Source organism: Cydia pomonella, chromosome 1 (genome assembly GCF_033807575.1).
Source record: "Cydia pomonella isolate Wapato2018A chromosome 1, ilCydPomo1, whole genome shotgun sequence".
In the NCBI taxonomy this organism is placed as follows: Eukaryota; Metazoa; Arthropoda; class Insecta; order Lepidoptera; family Tortricidae; genus Cydia; species Cydia pomonella.
Genome location: NC_084703.1, coordinates 7,275,131 through 7,300,979, shown reverse-complemented (window position 1 = coordinate 7,300,979; position 25,849 = coordinate 7,275,131). Strand labels below are relative to the sequence as shown.

The 25,849-nt window shown below is 37.6% G+C and overlaps 1 protein-coding gene across 8 annotated transcripts; it reads right to left on the bottom strand.

The window, feature by feature from the left end:
- Positions 1 to 684: 684 nt before the first annotated feature.
- On the bottom strand, positions 685 to 25,476 carry LOC133525477 (PAN2-PAN3 deadenylation complex subunit PAN3). 8 transcript variants are annotated; one of them, XM_061861769.1, is made up of 17 exons: positions 25,138 to 25,476; positions 24,794 to 24,892; positions 24,436 to 24,555; positions 24,264 to 24,350; positions 21,741 to 21,932; positions 21,093 to 21,177; positions 17,896 to 18,015; positions 12,949 to 13,047; positions 12,139 to 12,375; positions 11,038 to 11,186; positions 10,304 to 10,425; positions 10,057 to 10,159; positions 9,577 to 9,713; positions 8,877 to 8,955; positions 7,287 to 7,402; positions 6,642 to 6,804; positions 685 to 5,286 (listed from the first exon to the last, which is right to left on the bottom strand). In XM_061861769.1, the coding sequence occupies exons 2-17, from the start codon at positions 24,866 to 24,868 to the stop codon at positions 5,161 to 5,163; spliced, it is 2,010 nt and encodes a 669-aa protein (XP_061717753.1). In that variant the 5' UTR covers positions 24,869 to 24,892; positions 25,138 to 25,476; the 3' UTR covers positions 685 to 5,160. The 8 variants fall into 8 exon arrangements, with proteins under 8 accessions (XP_061717753.1, XP_061717984.1, XP_061717905.1 ...); XM_061862000.1 differs by having other exon boundaries at positions 21,741 to 21,920; XM_061861921.1 differs by lacking the exon at positions 25,138 to 25,476 and adding an exon at positions 24,996 to 25,104.
- Positions 25,477 to 25,849: the final 373 nt, after the last annotated feature.

The window sequence follows — 25,849 nt, the reverse complement described above, 5'->3', positions numbered from 1 at the left end:
ACCAAATTTCAGCGAAATCGTTAGAGCCGTCTCCGAGATCCCTGAAATATATATATACAAGAATTGCTCGTTTAAAGGTATAAGATACACATATACTATATAGACAACAAAATAAATCTCATGTAAGAGATTATGTTTCGCAAGCAAAGTGAGCGATCAAGTGGTGGCAATTCAGACGCATCAGACGGCAAAAAATAATAACATTATTCTACACTTTATCTCGAGACAATTAAAAATAGTTATTTGTGCAAAAAGAGAGGAAAGTTAGTTTTTCTAGCGAGTGTTGATTTTGAGTCTCGAGAAAGCGAAAGATTATATAATTGAATCACGAGCGAAGCTAGTGATTCAAAGATAGAATCTTGAGCGTAGCGAGGGACTCAAAAACACGAGATGTAAAATAACTTTGCTCTCGTGTGATACATACAACTTTTCACCTCAGTAGCGAGAGCATATTAAAGGTAAAAAAATTCAACATCAAGTAAAGTTTTTATTCCTGTATTCATGGAATTCACTAAATTAATATAAAGCTACTCTGTCGCACTCCCTGGAGTGACGAAAGTAGGCTTGTTCAAGCTGCTGAGGTGAAAAGTATTATAATCTCACTACCCAGTCTTAGCGCACTAATAAATTAATTTTCGTATAATTTGCAGAGAGTATGGGACAAGTAAAAATAAAACAAACATATAATTTCAAAACTTTTTATTTGTTAGAAAAAAATATACACTTATAATTATCTCAAAATATTTCCTTCTTAAGTTCCATAACTCCAAGACAATGAAACATTGGCCATCTATACATAGATCGGAATTTGTAATATAACGGACGTAGGTACGAAAATATATACAGGGGTGCGTCCGACACGCTGGAGCCTTGGGCTTTCAGTAAAATTTTAAAACATATCCACACGGAAATAGGTACATTTAAGTCTCCGTTTTATACATAGGTGCATTTTGCATAGATGGAATCATTTACTGGACGTAACATTTTTGTAACCGTGTAAGATCTAGCATCTCATTTATGTACAACATTATATCTTACTAAACCAAATTATATAGGTTAGTTTATGTCTCAGCCGCCAAAGACAGGGCATGGCTCAGCCATGAAAACGCACGTTGATCACCTCTCTTTTACACGTGTGTGTGTTTCCTCGGCTCGCCGGACGGTTTCGTCGATGACAACTGAGCACAATTCTATCTTCCAAGTTAATAGCGAACCGAACGCACCCTTAAGCCCATCATCGACTTAACCTCTTACACAAATGCGTTTATTTCGAAGACAACTCTTTCTTCACTCTTATAAATTAGTTTATTATTACTTGTCATCTATAAACTTTGTGCTAGAGGTGTCCTTCAACTTGGGGATCAGATTTGATAGCAATGGTAGGCAATAAACACAAGTGGCAAGAAATATATCATTATAAAATGAGCTAGAGTGCCTCTAATTACAACGGTTTGAAGTTACATAACAGTTTATTGCTATTATTTTAATGAACATTGAGCTCTTTCGCTCCATTCTTCTGAACCGTTGCTCTAGAGGAACTCTAAGAAATGGAGGGCCCAGAGTACGCAGTTTAATCGTCGACTTGACAAAAGCCTTGTATAAAATCACGCGTTGCTATATCCAGATAACAAATCTGTTTACGCAATGATCATGAACATCGTAGTTACAAAGCTTTTAGATGGCGACATTAAGTTATATTGGTAATTTGTTTCCTTTGTAACATACCTACTTATCAATTTCCAACATTATGCCGTGGATCACGTGGATGGCATCGTCTGAATTTTAAAACTAAGGGATACCACGAGTGAACAGAGGCGCTAGTGTAGCGTGAGGTCTTCGACTGTTTCTAGGTGGGTCACGCGCGTTTATTACAATTTAATTAATTTGTGAAGACGTTAGTTTTTTTACGGTGTATGGTGTCATGTATTTATACGATTCAAAATTGATAACTTGGTCATGCCCCATAATGGTAATGACTTTGACAGCTGTACTTCGGACTTTACTCAACAGTGACGCCAACCGGTAAGCACAAAATCAGTAGCCCTCATTTTAAGATAAAAAGGAAATTCATTCAGCGTGATTCACTAGGACAACCTCGGTGAATACGTTGCTCTGATAACTACATTATGTGCACCGAAAATTGCGTAGGAGAGTGTTTGTGTTAGCATAAAACAATTTTCGAGTTACGATTAACATAACCTGGTGGTATGTTACCTTAGAAAATTACTTATGCTTCTATTTCAACACGTATTGTATGGATGTCTAGCAGTGGATGTTAAAAGGAATCAAATTGTTTCTTACAGCTAAGTCTTCATTGTTCTTGGTATTACATTATTGTTCATTCATTTTGGGCCCCACCAAGCAAAACGTACAAATTCAGATCTACGTGGCATATCATTAACGTTAGAATGCTATTCGCAGTATACCTAAGAAGGACCTTGCGGGTCTTTCCACTGGTATCAACGTACACTTCGGAATCGATGTTAGCGAGGTCCCTTTCTTATGATTGCGTTTACTTATTTGTGATGTAATAATAAATATTATGCCAAATTTATTAGATAACCTACTTTGGGTTACATACATTGGTCGAGTGTAAACGCAAAACTATCACCTCGAGCGTGTGCACCACGCTTTACCTCGCCTTGGGATTATCAGACTGTCCTATATCCGCTGTTACGTTCGTGGGAAAACCCGGTCCCAAGCCGACATAAGAATTCAACCGTATAGAAGCGACGCTAATGCCTGTGCACACCGGGTGTACGTGCGCGATGAAATATACAGACCCTCATGAAAGATGGCACACAGCTTGCTTGGCATGTGCGTGCGCGGCTCAAACTTTTTAGCGCACGTAGCCGGTATGTTCTGACCATTATCCCATTAGGGTTAGCGCGTTCAAGGTCGTGACCTTGTTTAAAGTTAAGGTTGGCTCACATCCGCAGTTGCGTGATTATATTCTGAATCATAACTTGTTATTTTTTAAGAGCATCGCTTCTATTTCGATTGTTAACTTTTATATTTACCCTCATTTCTCACGCAAAACCTCAGTAAACTTTTACGTTCGAGACGCGAACACAATGACTCCCCTCAACGTGTCGCTCTTGTTCGGTTGTTAGTATGGAATGTTTGTTGCGTTTGTTCAGGCGGCTGTTCAATCTAGGTGAAATATTAACTGGACTGATATACGTAACAGCACCAAGTAAAGCCTTATTAAAAAAATGTGTCATGTGATGTTAGGTTACTGTACGAAATTGTATATATATTAATGAACTCTTTATAAAACATAAAATTAAGCTAGGATTCGAAAAGCCGCTTAGCATAGGAGCGCTGCGAAAGTATCTCGCGCGCTATATTGACTACCCGTCATTTTCACTAATTAGAGAGAGACGGGTAGTCTATCGTAGGCTAGATATTGTCGCGGCGCTCCTGTACCATCATTCGCGCATTCGTTTAATGATCAAATTGATATTATAAAAGACTATAATCAAGAGAAATCAAAACTGGTACACTTTGCATACAGATTAAATACACAATAATTCGCATTGCTCTTAAGTATATCACAATTTATGTACGAACCAACCTACGTAGTTCGGCACTACTAACTACACTTGGTGTTTTAGTGTCGTTGGTGCTATTAGGATATCGCTAGGACAAAGTTATCGCTGCCGGCGGCGAGACGCGGGACAAACCCTGCATGCAAACATCAGCCAAGAACAGAGTTGCTCGAAACGGCAAAGATAACTTTGTAGTCCAGTTTGACACTTTATTGTCGTTTCGTAATACCGTATCCGGGGACACATTTGGTCTAGCTGCTCATTTAGTATAATCTCTTACTAAAGACCTTCGCAAAGAAGCGTCTGCCAACGTAATGAGACACAGGGACTGTAAAAAAACTGGGCCACATGTTCTAAAATATACGAAAGAAACTTTAAATCTGGCCACCCACGTTCAGTTTAGTTGCACATTTTTTTACAATTTGTTAATTCTGAAGATGTTTCTGCAGCGTACGTTAAAACGTGTATACCAGTGAAACCATGTTGAGCGTTTCACGAGAGGTAATGGGTACGCGCTAGAACAAAACCTCCTTGCATTCCTGTACATTGGCAGAACTTCAGCTCGTGTGGCATTTTATTACAAAAATAGGTTAATTTCATATTGCACGGTGAACACAAAGGTCGCGAGCGACAGCCGTATTTGTACTGTTTTTAAAGCATCAACTTCTAATAAACCTACTTTTCGTGAATCTCGTAAAATATTATTTTTAGCTCGTGATAAATAATTTTGCCTTGTCAATAAAATTCAAATTTTCGGCCACATTAGCACTTGACGATAACATAAAATGTCTCGTGGACTTTATATTAAAGCGATTAATAAAAATGTTGCTCTAAATTGAATTTTCTTGACTGAATGCAAACTTCGCTAGTTCGACGACAGTTCAATTCGTATTTATAACAAATAATGTACATAATCTTACTACGCAAGGTGCCCGTAGCGTTCGATTAATGTCGTTCATAAAGAAGTCTCAACTCAACACACATTCAAATGTTTAATAAATAATGGTAAAACAAACTGGCCATCAGTGCGCGGTAAAGTACCCAGCCAGTGTTTCTACTTTTGTAAACAATGCATAATAGTAAAATACCGATTAACAAAGAGTTTATTAATTAAACATTTAAAAATTAATTTCTTTTGAATGTTGCAAGCATAGAAAATTAGTTATTACACGATTTTCTTTCAGCTTCCTTGTATTTACATGAATACACTCGTTCTTGTAGCTTTAACCAGCATAGGATAAATTTATTGACAGGTTACAAGATTAATCCACGAGTACTTCATGATATATTCTATTTGCTTCATAAAACTGTGAGATCCTTAAGAACTATCCACTGTTTGTTAAGATTCTTAAAGAAATCTAAACTAACAGAATCCCGTTGACGCGGCCATGTAGCCAATGCTATAATAGCGGAGTCACGTGATTATGCTAGCTCACATTCCTTAAAATACCTAAAAGAACAGATTATAGTAAATACTCAGACAAAAACCGTTAGTTCCGAAGAACTAGCGTGTATTGCCAAAACTTTAACAGACGCAGTCCTCGTTCCGGAAAAGGCGACCAAACAAAATGTTCACCTAACGTTTGCCTGTGTTGTGAGATCTGTGAGGTTAGTTGGCGAGGTGCGAGCTGGAGGCGGCCTGGGTGACCTCGTCGAAGGACTGCTCGAGGCAGTGCTTCAGCTCCGCGTACGACACCACGAGCACGCTCTGCTCGTCTCGAGACATCAGCTCCACCTGTGGAGACAACATTTAAAAGAATGGTAATATTAAACTACGAGTAATACCAAAGACCATGAAAGCATGAATATTGGGTGGAGTGATTTATTGCAAACCCATTATCACCTTTGGTGGTTTGGTTCAACCCGTTCGAGTAAAACAAAATAAAAATATATCGTTGTAGACTGTACTGTTTACTATTACCACACTAGGTCTCCGTGAGCTAGACCTCGCGATAAGCTTAGAATGTGTAAAAGTGAAGCGCCATTAGACCTTCGCTAAGTAAACTGACTATGCCGAATTCCTTATTGTTTAAAATTTCGAACATCTGAATCGACTAAAAAAAATAATCATTGGCACAAAATTTGACGAGAATTGGTTGAGAGTTGCGACATTTTCCCAAAGTTCCTGTTTCTATAGAACAACAAAATAATAGTACCTTCTTAAATACATGCTAAAAATATCTCGTCTTAGACCTATGTTTCCCAAGTTCGTTACAAAATTTTATAAATTTTTGTTAGGAGAATAAAAAGTTACGTTGAAAAACAGAATAAGCTCATGTCCAGACATAGGAATCCGTGGGTCAAAATTGTTTGACAAGTACAGAGTTCCTGTATCGATAAACTCGATGCTAGTTCTATATACTAGTGATCACTCAAGGGTGCGCTTGTAAAAATACGTTTTTATTAAGAGTAAAAATAATAATACCTCTAAAATATTAACTCAAAGTACTCTTCTCCGTTTTTAAGACAAGACAAGACAATTTTATAATTTTACTCATCCCAATTTTTTTCTTCATGAATGTCCCATTTTTTTTATACTACGTCGGTGGCAAACAAGCATACGGCCCGCCTGATGGTAAGCAGTCTCCGTAGCCTATGTACGCCTGCAACTCCAGAGGAGTTACATGCGCGTTGCCGACCCTAAACCCGCCCCCCCCTCGTTGAGCTCTGGCAACTTTACTCACCGGCAGGAACACAATACTATGAGTAGGGTAGGTATTTACTATTGTTAAAGTAAACGACCAGAATTTGTTCCATATTTTCGGGTATTAAGTGTCTAAAATTAAGGGAGTAAAATTATAAAATTGTCTTGTCTTAAAAACGAAGAAGAGTACATCGAGTTATTATTTAATTACTTTTTTACTCTTAATAAAAACATATTAAGCAAACCCTTGAGTGATCACTAGTATATAGAACTAGCATCGATAGTAGAGTTTATCGATACAGGAACTCCCTACTTGTCAAACAATTTTGCCCCACGGATTCCTATGTCTGGTCATGTCCAACCACAAGTATGGCGTCGTTGCCACCGTTTCTGCTCTTTACCCATTTTTGCTGGAAAGCGATACATTTCGAGTTTCAAGCACTGACCCGGTTGGAGGAGCCGCCGTCCAGCTGGTTGAGGGAGTTCGCCAGGTGCGCGTAGTCGAGCCACGGCCGGCCGTCCGCGCCCACCGAGTGGAACAGGTAGTCGCGGAACAGCTTCAGCATGTAGCGGTCGCCGGTCTCTGACCAGGCCGGGTCCATGTTCAGTCTGGATGATAAACTAGTGTTAGTTGCATCTACGGTCAGTATCATCAGGCATAAATAATGAACAGCTGCAATTCGTATAGATCACAGACGACTCGCGTACAATTGGCGCTTTATACATTTATAATTTACAAATATCACGTAAATTGTCACATGTGTCGTAACCCTGTGGTGTTTGTAAAGACTTCGTAAAGCGTAGTCTTATCTGTGATATTCTACCGTACAGCGAGAATCTGTGTGTAATATTTACCTCTTGAGTCTCCGGGATCTGAATAAGCCAGCCAGAAAACAACCCTGAGGTTTTAAATGTGGACTTCACGCATTAATAAAACCAATGGCCACTGTGTCAGAACTGACAATCCTATCAATGAAGAACCGTCAAAAAAAGCACATTTCACTCAATACCAAGTAGTGTTTGTTGAAGTGCGTGGAAGTCGTAGAGCTCGTTTTGACGATCACAAGGTTAAGTAAAAGGTAGGTACTGACTCGGGCCGCTCGTTGACGACGCCCAGCTTGATAAGTATGCGCAGCAGGCGACCGTTATCGATCTCCCGCGCGAGCTGCTCCTCGAACGCGTCGGCTCGTCTCTCCAGCGCCTCCACCTGTCCAGATAACTTCCCTTGCTTATAACTGCAACAACTTGCCTTCTCATTCACACTTGCGTGGTCGTAGCAAGTGAGATATTCTTTATTCTTCCTTTATTGCACCATGGTAATTACAAAATGGTATTTACATGCGAAAGAGTAAGTGTCTCGTGGACCCAGAATGGGTATGGCAATTTTATCCTTAAAACTAACTTAACATACGTACGTATTTACATTCATCAATTAAAATATCAACATAATTATTAAAATAGTACCAAAAGTATTTGAATAGGAACATAATAACACTGATTAAATTTACGTGTCAATTTCATTTATGAAATCCTCCACGGTATAATAGTTTTTATGGATAAGAAATGTCTTCAACATTTTTGCGTAAGTTTTGTCGTTCCCCTCTGACCTAATGTAATTTGGAAGATTGTTATAGTATTTTGCAGCGGCATATTGAGGGCTATTTCGGAATAATTCCAACTCTGGTGCAGGTAGGTGCAGTTTATTTATTAATCTTTCATTTTGCTGCTTTTGAAATAGGTGCATATTTTTCCTTACAAACATGGTGATAGTAAGCTTGGTCATAAGCTGGGTTGTACCTGCAGTTTTTAAGAGTAAGTACTAGCAATAACAGCAACACACTAAACCCACAAACTGACCATCGGTAGATTTCTCGTTACTCTAGAGTTTGCGATGTTTACTCTAGAAGTACAGTTGTATTTGATAAAAAAAAAGGTTATAAGGGTAATTTTTTCGGACGTCCTTTGACTACATTCCTGCGAATTGGGTTGCGATACGCACAACCTATGTCATTTGAACACGTTTAGCTAAAAATGTCAGTATCTTGTTGTTATGAAGTAGTATAGAAGTATTTTTATGTACTCTAAAAGATAAGGTGGTTGGGTCAAAAATATTTTCGTCGACTTGTTTTTTGTCTCCAAAAAACGTGACTGCTGCAATATAATTTCTTCTCGTGTAAAATATAATATTTAACTAGAAACTTATAGGGACCGTGCGCGTTGGAGGGTCTGCCATCTTGTGGCCTGAATCGGAACCAAAAACATGTACATTTACACGTCAAGTGTTTTCTTGTGCATAGTAGGTTCTGCCATCTTTTGGGCTACATTGGAACAATAAACATCACATTTACGCCTCGCGCCAAAAATCTGACGGCTCCTGTGCTGCCTCCTACAGTTCATGCACGCTCCCTATAGAACACTATATGCATTTATTTGACAGGTGACACAAATATCAGAGTGGTCAGAAACAAGACAAAATAATATTGCCCCGCTTGATAAAGTGTCAATCACAGGAGATCCGTATTTGCCACTTATTACAACTATAAAACCCTACAAAAATTGGTCAAACTTGCATGTAAATTACGCTTTTATACAACCTTATAAGACGTAATGGATATTATTAATTATTAAATAAATGTAATAACTCTAACTACGATTATTATAATGAATAATACATAGTGTACCTGTGTGTAGAATCTGGCTCCGATCATGGGCATGAGATCCGTGACGGACCGCCGGGCGGGCGACGTCGACAGCAAATACCTAGTTCATATCCAACCCGCGTTAACACCGCACGCAACTGACACCGCACTCCTCATTTGAGTGGGGTTTCAGCCTTGAGCGTTGTGTTAAATTAAGTTTCTTTCTGATAACGGTCAGTTCAGCTTTTATTTACAAAATTTAAAAAACGAAAACCGAGATTTCTTCTTTATTTCTTAGAACTTTTTAGAAAGAGCAGTATTTTAATGCGAGAAGTGGATACTTTTGATGTTTGTTCGTTAATTCGAAATCCAGTGATTTAAATGTAATAAAGCATAAATATAGACGGTTTTGGTTTGCAGTTAAACAGATGCCTGACCATTCCAACATTCTTATCTTAACTTAGGTAAACAAAGATTTAAAAACATAAATAACAATGACTAAAAAAAAGACTTCACGTCTAAAAGTTATTCGGCCTGTTCTATACTAAGTAATTTTGAACACAAGTCTGAACAAAGAAGTATCCACTTAAAAACAAGTTTAATTTTTATGGTTCTTTTGTCTTTAGCTATGACAAAGAGTGAAGTCCATCCAAAGACCTACTTTCACATTTGAGTCATAGAATTCAAGTTTAATTTTTAAATATATGTTTGTAGGTAGATAAGCAAAAAGATCAGATCATACAGTATGAGGTTCTTGAGGTCGGCGGAGTAGGTGCGCGCGACCAGGTCCATGGAGGCGGGCAGGTTCTCGCAGTGCACCGTGCGGCACGCCAGCGCCAGCGCGAGCCGTCCTAGCGCCGTGAGGTCCTCCTGCTGAGCCTGGACAATAATACAGCGACTGAACATATGTAGACTAAGCTCCCCATACAAAATGGTATTTTGGAAACAGTCCAACCTTTACTCTGACACGGACTGACAGTTATCGCTTCTCCATGAATATATACACCGAGAAAAGATAGGCACTGCCCCCAGAGTTTTGAGTTACCCAATAACACTTGACAAAGACACAAAGGTCACACACCATTAAATAAGTTTATATTAGTTTAACTTTTGATTGGCTGATTTGTTTTTGAGGATTGACAGTATAGAACCCACCTGTGCACCAGGCAGCGTACGCTACAGTTCTTCAACACCTTCGTCGGTCCCCGTAAGAGTGAATTACCTGGCCCACGTCGTTGGTGTTAGTGTGCAGCGCGTCGGCAACGCCGCACCAGGCCACGCGCACTCGACACCCGTTCATCACCACTTTTGTCGGGTCCAGATTTCTGAAACATGCCAATCAAATCATTTACCAGGTTTACCATATCATTAACCAATCTTACCACGGTTCCTATCTGTATCGCAGGCGCGTATGGGACCGACATACCAGAATCACTTGGCGATTAGGCCGTTGTGCTCAGTCCACGTACCTGCAAGCCAGTCCGGCGGTGTGTATGGCGCGCAGAGCGGCCGTCAGCTGCACTAGTAGGCTCCAGAGCACCGCCTCTGGGAGCAGTGCGCCGCACGCCACTGCACGCAACATGGCGTTTTTCTACATAAAATAGTCACGGTTTAATATGTTTGTTGTTAAGGGTTTCATGTTAAATCTTGCATTATTGGCTGTAAGTTTAGTATCAAATGTGAAATAAATTCAGCTTTCAAACGATATTTAACACGGATAGCATCGTAAGAAGGTACAATTCCAAGAATTTACCAGAAATCGCAATTTTCTTGTTTATTTGAGACATACACCGCTGAGCTAGTGTAGTCTACAGGACGGTTGACTGGTTATTATTAGTATATTACTATAGAGGCCGAGAAACGAAATATATAGACGGCCGAGCGTAGCGAACCCCGTTTCTCGACGAGATTTTAATTTGTTTTATTCGTAGGTTTACACAGCTTAAAACAAATTACGAATCTACTACTATTTGATGGTTCAATGCCCAGACGTTGTGTCACAATTTGACGTATAAAAACAAAAGAAGGTTGCTTAACAGCCCTGCAGGTTGCAAGAAAATCCTTTACATATCATCTTCATTCATCGCACCGGATACGTAGTGTTTCCGGACCTAATATGAAGTAAGTCATGTCAACATTTCATTGCAAGTTTGAGACAAAGTATATTGTCAGGTACTCAGGTACTAGGTAGTCGAGTAAGTACCTGGTGTGTGTAGGGGCGCGGCGCATCGGGGTCGGAGCTGAAGGGGTCGTGGAAGGTGGTCCCTTCGCCGGGGGCCGAGCTGCCGCCGGAGAGGTACTTATTCATAACAGTCACGCAAGCCGGGTGATAGTCGTATACTAACACCATTGCTGTCAAAAAAGATAACAATTCTGATTTTGGTAGTTAAAAAAAGTATTCTAACCCTTTAACTGTCTTTGTCTACACATATCATAGACCCTCTATGATGCCTTCAAAATCCGTAAATAATGGCCAACATTACGATAAACTGTTTTGTTACAACAAATTTCTTATCTGTGATAATGTTGTTATAGCTTCATAACTACATCAAAATCGATTTGTTTATGCATTCAAATTTGGCATCAAAATACACACTCGTGCCTTTTATTATGTAGCAGTCACATAAATTACTATTACAGTACATATGGTGCTACTTTACCGCACTAGTGCGAAATTTAGCATATTACGTTAGTGTGTCGAACATTTAAAGGGCCATATGTACTGTAAAACGTTGTACGATACATGTGCGAATAGGTAATTCGCAACTCGTGCCGATTTAAAACACTCCCTTCGGTCGTGTTTTAATTTATCGCCACTCGTTTCAAATTTCCTATTTTTCGCACTTGTATCGTAATGTACTATTACATAATGTATTCTGATATTCTTAACTCTTTTATGAAGGTATCGTATATATGTTCGTAGATCATCGAATTTTAAGCCATGTATAAAGCCCCATTTAGACGGTTCAAGCAATTGCATGCGATTTTCGTTACATTGCGGTAATTGGTCATTGTGGTAATTTTCGCCGTTTTAGCAGTGGACATCACTACTCATGGCGTATAACCGTCACAAGTTATCTTATAAAATATAAATGCCTAGTTTCAACATACCTTTAACTACGCTACGCATTAATAGTAAAGCACTCATGCAGCCTCACGTCGATCGGGTCCCCATCTTGAGCCGCTTGGCCGCCACGTTCTAGCACGAATGCAGACGGCGCATAGCGTAGTATTCACCGCTTTGACGGTAGATGTCAACACTCAACACTTACAGCTGCATTCCTAGTTTGAAGCCTCAACTTACAGTGGTCGCCGAACGCCTTGGTCGTGAAGCACTCATGCAGCCGCACGACATTCGGGTGGTCGATGTTCTTCCACATCTCGAGCCGCTTGGTGGCCACGTTCGAGTAAGAATGCAGCCGGCGCAGAGCGTAGTGCTCGCCGCTCTGGCGATGTGTGGCGCGGTAGGATGTGGCTAGAGAGTGCGGAGTGCACTCGATCGGCGTCAGCTCTGAGTACATCTCGACATTCTCTGGTAGATCTGATAGAAATGAAGTAAAACTTTTAAAACACTGTAACCCGAGTACGGATTTTAAGGTTTCCCACGCAAATCACTTAACTACCACATACGTAACATAACTACCATATATTTATAAGACGACTTCGATTATCAGTTTATCACACACTGACGTTTATACCTTGATTACACGTACCGAGTACAGTGGCGTGAGAGTGCCCTCGACCGAGTGCTCGGTTCATATGTACTTTGTGACGAGTACTCGGCCCAGATAAACCACGAACGAGTTACTCGGGGAACATGTCCATACTACGTGACCCAGTTTTTGCAATTTTAGGCCGTCGGTCACCGCCGGTACCGTAGCATATTCCGACCCAATTCAAGTTTTCACGTTTTTGCCTACAAAAAGTAAATAAAAATAATGCGTCTGTTTTGCCGCCTGTAAGTGGCAAATTCGCTAAACTCTTTTCCATATCATATGCGTCAAATATCTGAAAAGCGAGAACTGTGGCTAGACTAAGAGAATGTTGACTACGTGATGTTGACACTACCATTTTGCGTTAGCCCCTCTTAAACATGACTGAGTTGATAACTCACCAGGGAACTGACGAAGATCCGTCTGGAGAAACACCTCTTCATTTCGCTGGTAGATCTCCTGGCGAATTGTCTCGGGCATGTAGAATGTCGCTGCGAGGCCTACGATCAAGAAAACCGTCTTGGTTACACGAATAGAAGCGGAGGCTCAATATTAATCGAATTTTGGTCGTGAAGAGTTAACCTTTTGAACGCCAAGAACACCTAAAGTCGTCGTCACTAGTCGTACCCACAGCGCCGGGGACAACTATAGGTGTTATGGCGGACGCTGTCAAAGTAACCTTCACATTTTCATGTAAGGTTTACATTAGCTCGCTTACGCCCGAGACCTATTGTCTGTATCTTTAGGTATTTAAAAAAAGGTAAACAAAATCTACCCTCAAATGGCTTCTTAAGGCAGTTGAGGGTAGATGAAAACATTACATGATCAAATAAAGTAGGTTTAAAGTCAGGTCGTTCAGTGACAGATCCAGGCGGTTTTGTATTTGGTTGGTTAACCAATAAATATTAAAACTACCCGAAAATGTACAAATTGTTTGTTTACCTTTTTTTAAATACCTAAAGATACAGACTATAGGCGTGTAAGTGCCGTTTATGTTTATGATATAAAGCGTTCAAAAGATTAAATATCGAATAAAAAGAAATCACACACACTAACTGGAAAGTAGGGGGTTAATCTCACATGTGCCCATTTAACCACCAAAATCTAGTCCTGCTTTTGTACTCGAACAAACTGAGGCACTTTAGCTGTCATTTTAGTGCAAGGGATATTAAATCAAGGATCACCTCCCCGACTGAATGGAGTATTACTTACATTTAAAATTTTAATAAAACATGCCTATGCGTCTGCGGCAGCGGTCATACATCTTTCTTTCGCACGTTCATTTTCCATTCTCCATATTTTTTTGACCACACTGAACGATGTGGCTTGGCGTTGATGACGCTTTATTCTTCATTCGTCAATGATGGCGGTTAATTTTTAATTCGGATCAGTTGGGTAAATGTTTTTAGCATTCTAATTATTAAAATTAATAAAATTAAGTTTAAATTGCTGAGAGTGCTGAGCATGCATGCATGCTGTGTATGGACGGCTAAGAAGATGGACTTTCTTGCAAATATAATGAGCAACTATTGTAACTCCTTTTTTCGAAAATAAATTATTATGAATTATGATCTTCTAGTACGCAACTTATCCCGGTCTTGAGCCTGCGCTAATCTCATACCGAAATGATCCGCAATCTTCTAAAATATCTTTTACACGTTTAGCCAACGGACGTTACCTACTTTTACGTTACTGTACCTATACGTTTTTGCGATAAATGTTTTCTATGTTCCCTTAAGTATAAGATATGACGGTATTTATAGCAAATTTGGTAGAAATATAAACATTTAAAATGATATTACTATACAAACCAACAAACATATATGTAGTACATAAGAAGTATAACAAACATCTTGAAAATGTTAACAGGTTATTATTTATTCCACGGTTTGAACACCCTGCACCCTATTTTGTATGCAGCAGTGCCCGAAGCAAGAAAGAAACTAGTTCATGTCACCAGCGTTTAGTTCAGACAGGTAAATTAGTCTTTAGATGTTAGGACAAACTTGAAAAGCACCTATTTTCTTACGAATATTTAAAGCCTGGACATTATGGTGTGCATGGACACAGGTGCATGTGAAGTTAATTATATGGTGACGTAGCTAAGGAGCTAACTAGAACGAGGGGCGTGTCACACACCATTAGTCCATTACTTTACATCAATCATATTCGGACTTTACTTATTATTCTTCTACATTACTTAACATTCATTCAAAATTAACTGTATACTTTACTTAATATTGGAAGTAAAACTGGAAAATCCATGAAAAATAATTGTGTAGATGTACAATTTAGTATCTCTCGCATTAACTATTTTCAATCGAAGCTTTACATCTACACCCATATCATCCAAATAATACGAAAATGTTCTATAAGACGATCTTCCAACAGTGTATTTATGATCCATCATTCAGGCTTTGTTATTGATTATTGACAGACTACTTATTGTTAGACTACTTGAAGCTCTGGTGGTAGTGCCGTTCACGACAAAACCTTAACTGTCTGTAACCTATTTTTATATATATTATTTACTCAAGTTACCCTAATACATATAAATAAACTGCTAATATCGTACAATACTGAAATAAAAGGCCGCATTAGATGTGATTAATGAAAACAGCACGTATTTATTCCAATTTAACCCAAGTATACATAAATTAAAAATTCACTGATAAATAACCTTTACTAGAAAAAAAAAAGAATCAACAAAACAGTTTAAAAACGCTATTCACATTATTTACGACCACAGTGCAGTGCATCTCATAACAATTACAATTATCCCCAAGACGTAAAACACTTGTCGTGGTTTGTTATGTTATGGCAACAGGTCATTCACACTATGTTAGATGTTATTAAAATAGTCCATTTCATTCACGCCAGCTTTGACGAATCGATCCGTACGGATTTAAATTAGAGCATAGACTACCGGATTATGCATATGGCGCGATTTAATATCGCGAGAAATACAATTTTAGTCCATGAAAATTTCTGGACTACAATTTCTGCCATGTTAGAAAGACTAAGCGTCTTTGACCAACTCTAAGGGCGAGCAGAACGTGCTTGCACCTCCTACACGAAACCCTTATCTTACGGGATTACGATATAGCAAGAGAGATGGTACTGCTATCTATACAACCCATAAAACCTGGTAATTAAAATTTGAATTTTCTGTTTAAAAGTCGTAAGTCATTTTGTTAAGGATGGAAAGTTTTCGCTAATAATGTCCATTACTACAACAGCCAATGTAATAAGCGTGGATGTAACTGAAACGACCGGTTGCGACTCACTACACTACTCAATTTGTATGGGAGCGCCAAAGGTGTAGTAGTGCCAATTATATAGTCCGTTTATTAATGTGTGTTTATTTATTTTAGTTAGTGATCTTTGTTTAAATAAAAAAGACCAACAAGAAGAAATAAAAAAAGAATAAAGGCAAGTGAGATTTGAAAAGACTGCTCACCGAGGGTTCCGTACCATCACTACAATCACAATTTTTTTAACAAATGTATTTTATCCCATAAACTGACTCGGACGTGACCGGTTTTTGATAGCGGCAATAGAAATATACACTGAAAATGTCAACTGTCTACATACTACAGTTTTTGAGATACAGCCTAATGACAGACAGACCGACGGCTAAGGCTCAGTAATAGTTTCGTTAGTCTGCTTTCGGGTGTGGAACCCTAAAAGATACTTATTATTTTAAGTTATCAAGTCTTTGAAAGTATGTTTATCACAAAAATAACAAGTGAATCGATCAGTTTAGTTTTTACACAGGTATTTAATTTGAATAGATAATAATGCAAAGCATGGGAAATTCTCCACCTGTACACACTGCAGGTGCAAGGCCACGGCACAATGCCGGCAATATATATATATCATTGCAGTTTACTTCGTTAATACAGGATGGTTGATAGGTCGTGATCAGAAATGTGTTTCTTCCTCTGTACGTTTAGTATACATACTTATACGTAAGAATATTCCAAAAAATAGTTATAATTTAAAAATAATCACATTTACCGATTTTTAATCATAGAAACGGGACTTAATCATATCCTATCCTATACCTTTAAACGAGCAATTCTTGTATATACATCGTGTTTTTATTAAATTCCTTTAACTTCGGAGCATCGGTGAGTACGTTTAAGGAAACTAAATGGCATAGTTAATTTAAAAATATATATTTTTTTTAGGGTTGTGCAGCTCAATCCAGTGGTTTGATCCTGACTCCAGTAAATGCTCAGCCACAGCAGACTTGTTCACTTGAGGATTTATAATTTTATAATAATTAAAAAATGTGTTAAAGACGTGAAAGTTTAAATCAGTGTTTCACATTTACCGAATCTTATAGATACCCTACTTGTTACATTAAACTGTCAGAGACTCATAGCATACATATTATCAAATTATTCAAATCAACCTCTTCGTATTTGCTGGTTGGAAATGTTAAAAAAACATACATTATTTACATTGCAATTATGTCACGTGACAGGTGACTATAAATTTTGATATGTAGGGGATGATTTTTTAATGGTAATTAATTAAGGAGATAATTCATTGTCATTTGAATTAGCGTTAGTTTAAGGGAGCTTTATCGGAAAATGTGGTTTCAGTTCATGTCTTAAATAACATCCAGTATAGTTAACTGGCCATTTTAAACCTTATTGTATGCAGATAAGATTTATAAATGGTCAGTTAGTATCAGTCAGGTATTTAGTGTTGGAAAGGACTTCGAGCCTTTGGATTCCTTATATACATACTCTGTATCTTTAGGTACTTATAAAAAAGTAATCAACATCTACTAAAACGGTTTCTTAAGCCAGTTGAGGGTAGATGAAAACATTACATGATCAAATAATGTAGGTTAAAGTCAGGTCGGTTTGTGGCAGATCCAAGCGGTTTTATATTTGGTTGGTTAACCAATAAATGTTATAACTACCCAAAAATTTACAAATAGTTTGTTTATTTAAATACCTAAAGATATAGAGTATAGGATTTGACTTAATATTTTGGACTTTCGTCAATGTCGAAGCTCGAAGTTATCACGTGTTGTAGAACTTCGTGATCTTTGTAACACGCAAAACTAAACAAACTCTCGTTTAAAACACCAAATGAGACATTACAAAAACAGGTTTATATCATAGTCGCTACACTGTGGTAATGCTCCTATAACACCAATTTAAAAACATCCACAACACGAACAACGAAAACACACAGAAATTCAGAAATGGCTTATAAAATACCATAAACAATGTATATACATCTGATGCCCACTGCAAAGGAGATTACGGATCCATAACGCCTAGGCATTGCTCCTTTGGCCTATATAAAGGACAAAATCAACTTACCAGGTTTGGTTTGCGTTATGGGTCCCATGTGTGTAGGCGTGCCTGCATACATCTGCGTCGTGTACGGGGAGGGCACCGCCGGCCCCGGCCCCACCACGCCTAGGCATTGTTCCGGCTGGCCTATAGAAAAGACAAAATAATTATTGGCTGTGGTCCTAGGTTCGAATTTCGGCAAGGGCATATTTTTGTATAATGAGCGCATATATTTGACAAGGATTATTACCTTTTTGACTGAAAATGGCACATATAGATGATTAGGCATATTTTATGATAACTGTAAATGTAGTCTTATAGTTTCTAATTGTTATTAATAAATACCTTTCCATATCAAACTAAGACAATTTATAAATTATTTTCTAATTGTTATTAATACATACCTTTCCATTTCAAACTAAGACAATTTATAAAGTAGTTTCTGATTGTTTTTAATAAATACCTTTCCATTTGAAACTAAGACAATTTATAAATTAGTTTCTAATTGTTATTAATAAATACCTTTCCATTTCAAACTAAGACAATTTATAAATGACAACCCAATACAAATCATAAAGCGACCAGTCGACCATTTTGTATTTATGTACACATAGGTGATCTTTATTAAAATATATAAATAAATAAGTGTTATTTGTCAATATAAAAATTTAGTTTAACTACTATTTTTAATTAAGCTGCTGGCTCCACAGAAAACCAGCGCGGTTGACATCGATAGTCGTGCCAGCTGCATTGCTGAGTGGAGACCATTTCGGCTTCACATCTCTGTTTCTATTGTTTTGTTTATCTTTTCCTTGTATTTGTGATATTTGTTTTATAGCTTTTAAACCGAAACAGTATAAATACAATGTTACCCTGTATATGTAGGTCTACTGTTTAACTGAGGTAATTAGTAAGAAGTTGTGGTGATCTACGGACTCCTTGGCTGTGTAAAGCTGATTAGTAATCCCACAACTCGGTTACCTGCTCCTTAGCAACAGCCTGAAATAAGTTGACCATAGCCAATTTTTGTGCATTTGAATTTTGAACTTTCTTTTAATTCTAGAGTTACTCGATTTTAATTTGCACTTGTACTAGGACGCCGGGACCTTCGAGGCTATTTGCTCCGTGCATAGGTAACTGGCGGCGCCCTAAATTTCTTTCTTTTCAGAATTAGAAAAAGCACTAAAATTTATTAGTTCCCCATTATTTATTAGTTCAGCAAGCTACTTGTGACTGTCTCTAGCGTCGCCGTTAATTGATTCGCATAAGGGACATCGACCATAGAAATATATGCAATAAACATTTGTGAAACCAACTTAAACCTATTTTTAAGAAGTCTCAGCTCACCGTTACTATTTTGATAGCATTCATCGTGTTGTCACTACACTATAACAGTGACGAAGGGGTATTGATACGATAGACATGCTGAGAATGACAATACCCAAGGGGTACTTTTGGCGGATGGATCTAAATTAAGGCAGATGACAATTAACTGGGTCCATATCAAGGAATATTTGATAAATACACCTAAGTAAGTTATACTATCAACTAATCCGCAAATAACTCTGGAGTTGACTACTTAAAAATATATATATCATGTCGTGCAAAGTGCTTGTATCCTGGTCGTCAAAAAGTCTGTGATTTGGCAAATCCTGAAGCTGAAATGAAAATTCTAGTATATTACTCGTAGCATGATAATCTATGATATTTTTAACTATATTCAGTATATATTTAATTCCAGTACTTGTCTTATACCTTTATTTTCTAATTATTTATAATGTGTCAAAATTTTGTCGTGTTCAATTCAAACTTTACACCATTTTCCTCAGTCGTCCGAATGCATTACGAATGCTTAAAAATTGCATTGACGCACATAGCCCTTGTACTTTTAAAAGTCAAATAGCCTCAAAACGTATATATCAGCATCCCATCTCGTCTTTGTCATGAACATTTGCTTAGAGGTCATTGTATGAATAACTCGCGAAGGATAAGTATTATTTCCTGCAAATTTGAATCTACTTTCGCTTGTGACTTCGAATTGTGCTTTTAAAGGACTGTACTGTATAGCTTGCACGTATTTATTGGACATATTTTTTTCATAACTTTAAGCAAAATACGAAAATTCGTAAAATAACCCTCCTATATGTATTTTTTTTTTATAGTCAGTTTACACGATTACCTGCGTCATAATAACCAAATTCACCAAAATTACCTTAGCATCCTTTACGCTACTGTGAAACTCACAACACAAACATACCGACATACATACCTAGTCGTATATACATACCTAAATTGCTAAAATCATAATTATTCCTGCAGTATGGTAAAAGCATAAGATATGAACATCGCTTGCCATGCCTAGGAGAGTTGCCAATGTTGCTATTGCCAGTAAATAGACCTAAAATAGCATTTTTAATTAAATTAATTTTTAAAAATTGAAGTTAGCTTCGATAAATGTATCATGTCTAAGAATGTGTCATACTCTTTCCATGCAAACAAAGATATATGAAGCTTTAAAAGAAACGATTTTTTAATAATTTTCAGTTAATTCAATCAGTCGTAGTAAAAAAAAAGCATAATTACGTAGGTTATGTGTCGCTACGTCGTGCAACAATTCGCATAAATAGGTATTCACGATATTTTTCATGTTGTTCTATTCTACATCGCTACATGATACATGAACTTTATAGTTCAAGTAATAAATGTAACAACACAGTACAGTCATCATCAATATTTAGATAGTGACGGCGAAAGAGGCCAAATATATCGTAACACATCTTTATTTCTGTGGTAACAAAGGTGTATTACGATATATTTTACCATTTTGCCCGTCACTATCATTGACTTATACCTATAGGTTCGTTCGGAAAGACGGGCCAACTGGGCCAGTTCGTTAGTGCGCAAATCGCGTTTGTGCACATGTTCGCTTGGAATTATTATGAACGGGCCTACATATCTTTACTTTTGCCATCTTTGGTTACTATATATTTGATGCTGACTGCACATACAGGGGGAAAATAATATGAGCTCATTTTCCATTGTTTTATGGTTAAAATTCTCGTAAAGTATTGCTCTTTAATACTCTTCATATTCAGGAAACACGCTGATTTCAACTATTTTCCTAAATATTCTAAATTAGATAATTATTGTAGGTGTAATGTCAAAAAAGGGACTGTTTTCATTTTTCCCCTGATCCTGGACCTAATAAAAATTGAAAATCTTACCCATAGGTGCAGAAGCGTTGAGCCCGCCTGTCGAGTTCATGCTGTCGTTTGTAGAATAAAAATACGTCGTGCCGCCGACATTTTCCTGATGGAAAACGCATAAATTATTACATTAATAAAAACAAACGGACGGACAGACGGACAAAACTATAAGGGTTCCGTTTTTTCCATTTTAGCCCTCTTTCTCTTCTTCTCTTCTTCCTAGCGTTGTCCCGGCACATTGCCACGGCTCATGGGAGCCTGGGGTCCACTTGACAACTAATCCCAAGATTTGGCGTAGGCACTAATTTTTACGAAAGCGACTGCCATCTGACCTTCCAACCCAGAGGGTAAAACTAGGCCTTGTTGGGATTAGTCCGGTTTCCTCACGATGTTTTCCTTCACCGAAAAGCGACTGGTAAATATCAAATGATATTTCGTACATAAGTTCCGAAAAACTCATTGGTACGAGCCGGGGTTTGAGCCCGCGACCTCCGGATTGAAAGTCGCACGCTCTTACCGCTAGGCCACCAGCGCCATCTTTTTCCATTTTAGCTACAGAACCCTAAAAAGTAAAACCTTGGCGAAAGATACCTTTTTTGTGTAGGACTTATTCACGGTTTCTAATTATTATTAACCATGAATAAGGCATCAAAAGCTTATCCTCACCTGATGTACTTGCTGGGTATTTTGCTGTATGTTCCCTGGAATATTTCCCTGAAGATTCCCTTGGAGATTTCCCTGGAGGTTCCCCTGGAGATTAGCCAGGGTGGAGGGGGGCGAGCTCTCCGGGGAGTCTGGGAGGAATGGCGTGAAATAGTTCACGGGCATGAACTCCCCTATCAGGACCTGCGGGAAGGGCTATAGTCACTTGAGACAGTCTATCGACGTCATGATTACGTCCGCTGTTCTAGTAGTGGCGTATGGGGAAATAATGTGAGACAGCAGAGAAAATTGAAACTTATGATCATGAGGCTGCTAAGATTAATTAAATATAAATCATTACATATAGAACTAAATAATAATAAATAAATAAGTTGTCGTGCCGCGCTCTATTGGGATCAATCTATCACCACTGACAGGACTATTGTTGCTAATAAGCCTGATATCGTGCTGATAGACCGATCGCAGCGCCGGTTCGTGCTCGTCGACGTCACCATCCCCCATGATGAGAATGTCGTGAAAGCCGAGAAGGCTGGCTCACTAGATAACGGCCATGTGGGATGTTGACTCGACGATCATTGTTCCGATAGTCGTGTCAGTTAACGGTCTCAGCTAATAGTCTCGATCAACACCTAGAGGAACTTTCGCTAGGTGGCTGGATCTAGGGTCAGATGCAGAAGACAGTAGTCTCGAAAACGGCGCGCTTAGTACGTCGGTTCCTCACCTTGCCCCCCTGCTGACGGCGCCTTAGGTTAGATTTTTTATTATGTGTTTATATATATTTCGTATTGTTTTTGTATGTGTTTGTATATTCGTTTTGTAAAAAACTAACCTAGAGAAGAAAGATAATATTATAAGGCATACTAAAACAAACTGACTAAGCCCTACAGTATTACTGTAGTTGAGCTTAAAGCTCAAGAAGGCTTGTGTTGTGGGTATTCAGACAACACTATATGTATATAATAGTAAAAGGGATATGTAGTTAAAGGTATTAGTAAAATTAAATGAATTGATATTGAAATACAAAGATTATAGAAATACAAGTTATATTTGTTCTTTTTAGACAGCAATACTGCTTGTTGTTTATATTTGTTAATTAAGTTCTGTACGTGTTGTTATGTAAGAGTGGGGTCTTCTGTCACAGGTATTTTATACTTACTAGAAGACTCCAACCTTTACAATTGAACCCTGTATTATTAACAAATAAAACATTTTTTAATTTATCATATTATTTACAAACACTTATGAATCTTAAGTGTTGAAAACCATGACTCGGGAACAAGTATCTGTGCTCATCAGCATCACACAAATAAATGTCTTTACCAGGATTCAAACCCAGGAGTCCCAGGACCATTGGTTTCATAGATAGGGTCACTAACAACTAGGCCAAACTACTCTTCATCTAGATATCAATTGTCTTTGTTCCTATTTCATTTGAATGAGCGATATATAGCATGAATAGCTTTATTATGAACTAAAGTAAAAGTGTCTTCATTCAAAATGGGTATAATGGTAAAAGCATAATTAAAGAATACATAGAATAAATTATAAAGAATGCTTAAACGTGTGTTAATCTTAAATTCATCAACTTTTACTTGATTGAAAAAGTCCAGGAGTGTAGAGAGCTTCAACAAGTACGAAAACTCGAAACTGAATAACAGAATGGCACAATTAAAAGTTTTCAATCGGTTAGGTCATAACTTACTGCCAAGAGGAAATTTATGCAATGCAAAAATAAAACTTGCAAGCAGCATCGGATTACTTTGAAAACGTTTTTCTATAATAATTTGAAAAGTTAAACCAAGGATTTTGCACTTAGAAGAAATGTATAAATAAATGAATAAATATTTATTACCCAAATTGACTTAGCCCCAAAGTAAGCTAGACAATGATATATATAATGTTTAAATATTAATAAATACATAGCCAACAGCTATGACTCAGGAACAAATTTTGAACAATATGCCCTTACTAGTATTCAAACCTGGGACCATCGGCTTCAAAGGCAGGGTCACTACCCACTATATCAGACAGGTCATCAATGGTAAGAACAAATGATTAGATACATTAAATATTTGGCCTAATTTGGGTGTTTTCTATGTATTTAAGTATTTATAAATATTTATATGTTATATATCTGTGGCCCTAGTGAAAATGGGTACAAATCTCTGGCAGTTTAGGTGTATAAGGGCATAAGTGTTACGTGGAACTTACACCCCTTTACACCTGCGCTGCCAGAGACTTGTACCCTTTTTCACTAGGGCCACAGATATATTGTATCATATAATGTATAATTGTTGGTGCAATAAAGAATTTTTACTTACCTACTTACTTACTATATTGTTGTCTAAGTACCCTCAACACAAGCCTTATTGAGCTTACTGTGGGACTTAGTCAATTTGCGTAATAATGTCCTACAATATTTTAATTTTAATAGATTGGCCCAAAAAAATGTCATCAGGCATTACTTTTTGGCAATGTCCATAGTGATTACTACAATTATTATTAGAACTATGAATATATTCTTACTTTTTTAATAGCTGTAGGGGAAGACTCCAAGCTCAGCTTGCCCATCGCCTGGTTCAGGGACCTTGTGGGGGTTGACGTAGCACGGTTCTGAAAATGGGGCCAAGTTATTCAATGTCCATATTGACCTACACAGGAACCTCACTTTCTTCAGAATTATAAGAAAATGTGATACCCGTAAGTCTCTCTCTAAATCCTCCGCCTCTTCAACCTCCTCTCTTCTAACAATGGGGTAGATAGACAGATGTGGTACGTAATGTGTTGTGTATTGTGGAACAGGTCCATTCTGAAGGGTCTTTAACAAAATAATGATCAATGCAATATGGTAAGGCTATTTCTGTTGACTTCTAATTTAGAAGGATTCTAAAACTTTATTTTTTGAAAATAATAACTTGCCTATGAATATTTCATTGTGAATGGAACGAAAGGCTCTTAATAGGCAAACCTTTTATGGGTAAATTTCGATCCACCCTCAATCTATTAATGAATTGTTAATCCAATGAAAATAGTTAAGTTTTAGACTCATGACTTACCATATACGTTGCTAGTTTTGATTCCTGGGGAAGCCCATTTGGGGGAGAATATTGCAAAAATATAGAGGGATCCATCGCGCCTGGTTACAACGCGGCAAACTAGGAGAAAAGAAAACTTCAAATTAAAAACGGCCAAGCCCGTGTACTCCTCGCAGCCGCTGCGTCGATGCAGACTGTATCAGATTAAACTGGCAAAATTTACATGCGAATAGGAATTTCAAAAACCAGCGGAAATAGATCGCAATCAGGCTGCAAGTCGGTATGAACTCTGAAGTTAAAAAGGTAAGTAATTGACAAGTGGGTAAACGAAAACTACTGACGTTTTTCCCCGATTGGTTTCTTACCTGACACTAGGCGATTAGTTTTCCATCATCTTAAAACTACCCTCTAACAAGACCACATCACAGGTCGGAGCTGGCACCCGACATTCTCCAAACTTCCCTTGCTACAACTCCGTGACGATTGAAGCCTCACGCAAATATGCAATTTATCTTACATACTAAGCTCATTGTCACAGTAAATAAACGTTCTATAAATTCGTTATTCGGTTAAATCATGATTTATACAAGACTTTTAATACATAACATTGGTTTCTAAATGAAAAATAGGAGTAAGGGCGACACGAAGACAAATTACACACAAAGTTGAGTGAGGTGAAATGCATACATACACAAAGAGATATTTGTGTATGTGTAGAATGTAGATCGCACTGTACCACAGACAAGCAACCGATTTTTTTTTTGTCAACATTTCAGTAAAGCGCTAAGTTTAAAAAATAGTTAGAACACTTTTTTGAATAATTTCAAACTACATTATAAACAAGTATTTAAATGAAGCTTGCATTTTCTGTGTATATTTATTACAAGCTTTTATTTTATGCGAACTGTTAAGTGTATAATTAATTGAGTATGTATGATAATTAAATGGTTAAACATCGATACAAGCTTGATAATATGGTAAATTTATTTCATATGTGAGAATAAGTGACAATGTCGTAACCAAACTACACTTACTTTGTATAATACATGCCAAATTTTTTACTATTGACAACTGAAT

Bases quoted from the DNA above. Each gene is read 5' to 3' on its own strand.
- LOC133525477 (XM_061861769.1), bottom strand. From the start codon at position 24,868: ATGGATCCCTCTATATTTTTGCAATATTCTCCCCCAAATGGGCTTCCC. The intron at 13,048-17,895 runs GTAAGTTGATTT...TCTTGATCGTAG, and splicing joins CATAACGCAAACCAAACCTG to GCCTCGCAGCGACATTCTAC. The intron at 10,426-11,037 runs GTACTTACTCGA...TATTTTATGTAG, and splicing joins CGCGCCCCTACACACACCAG to AAAAACGCCATGTTGCGTGC.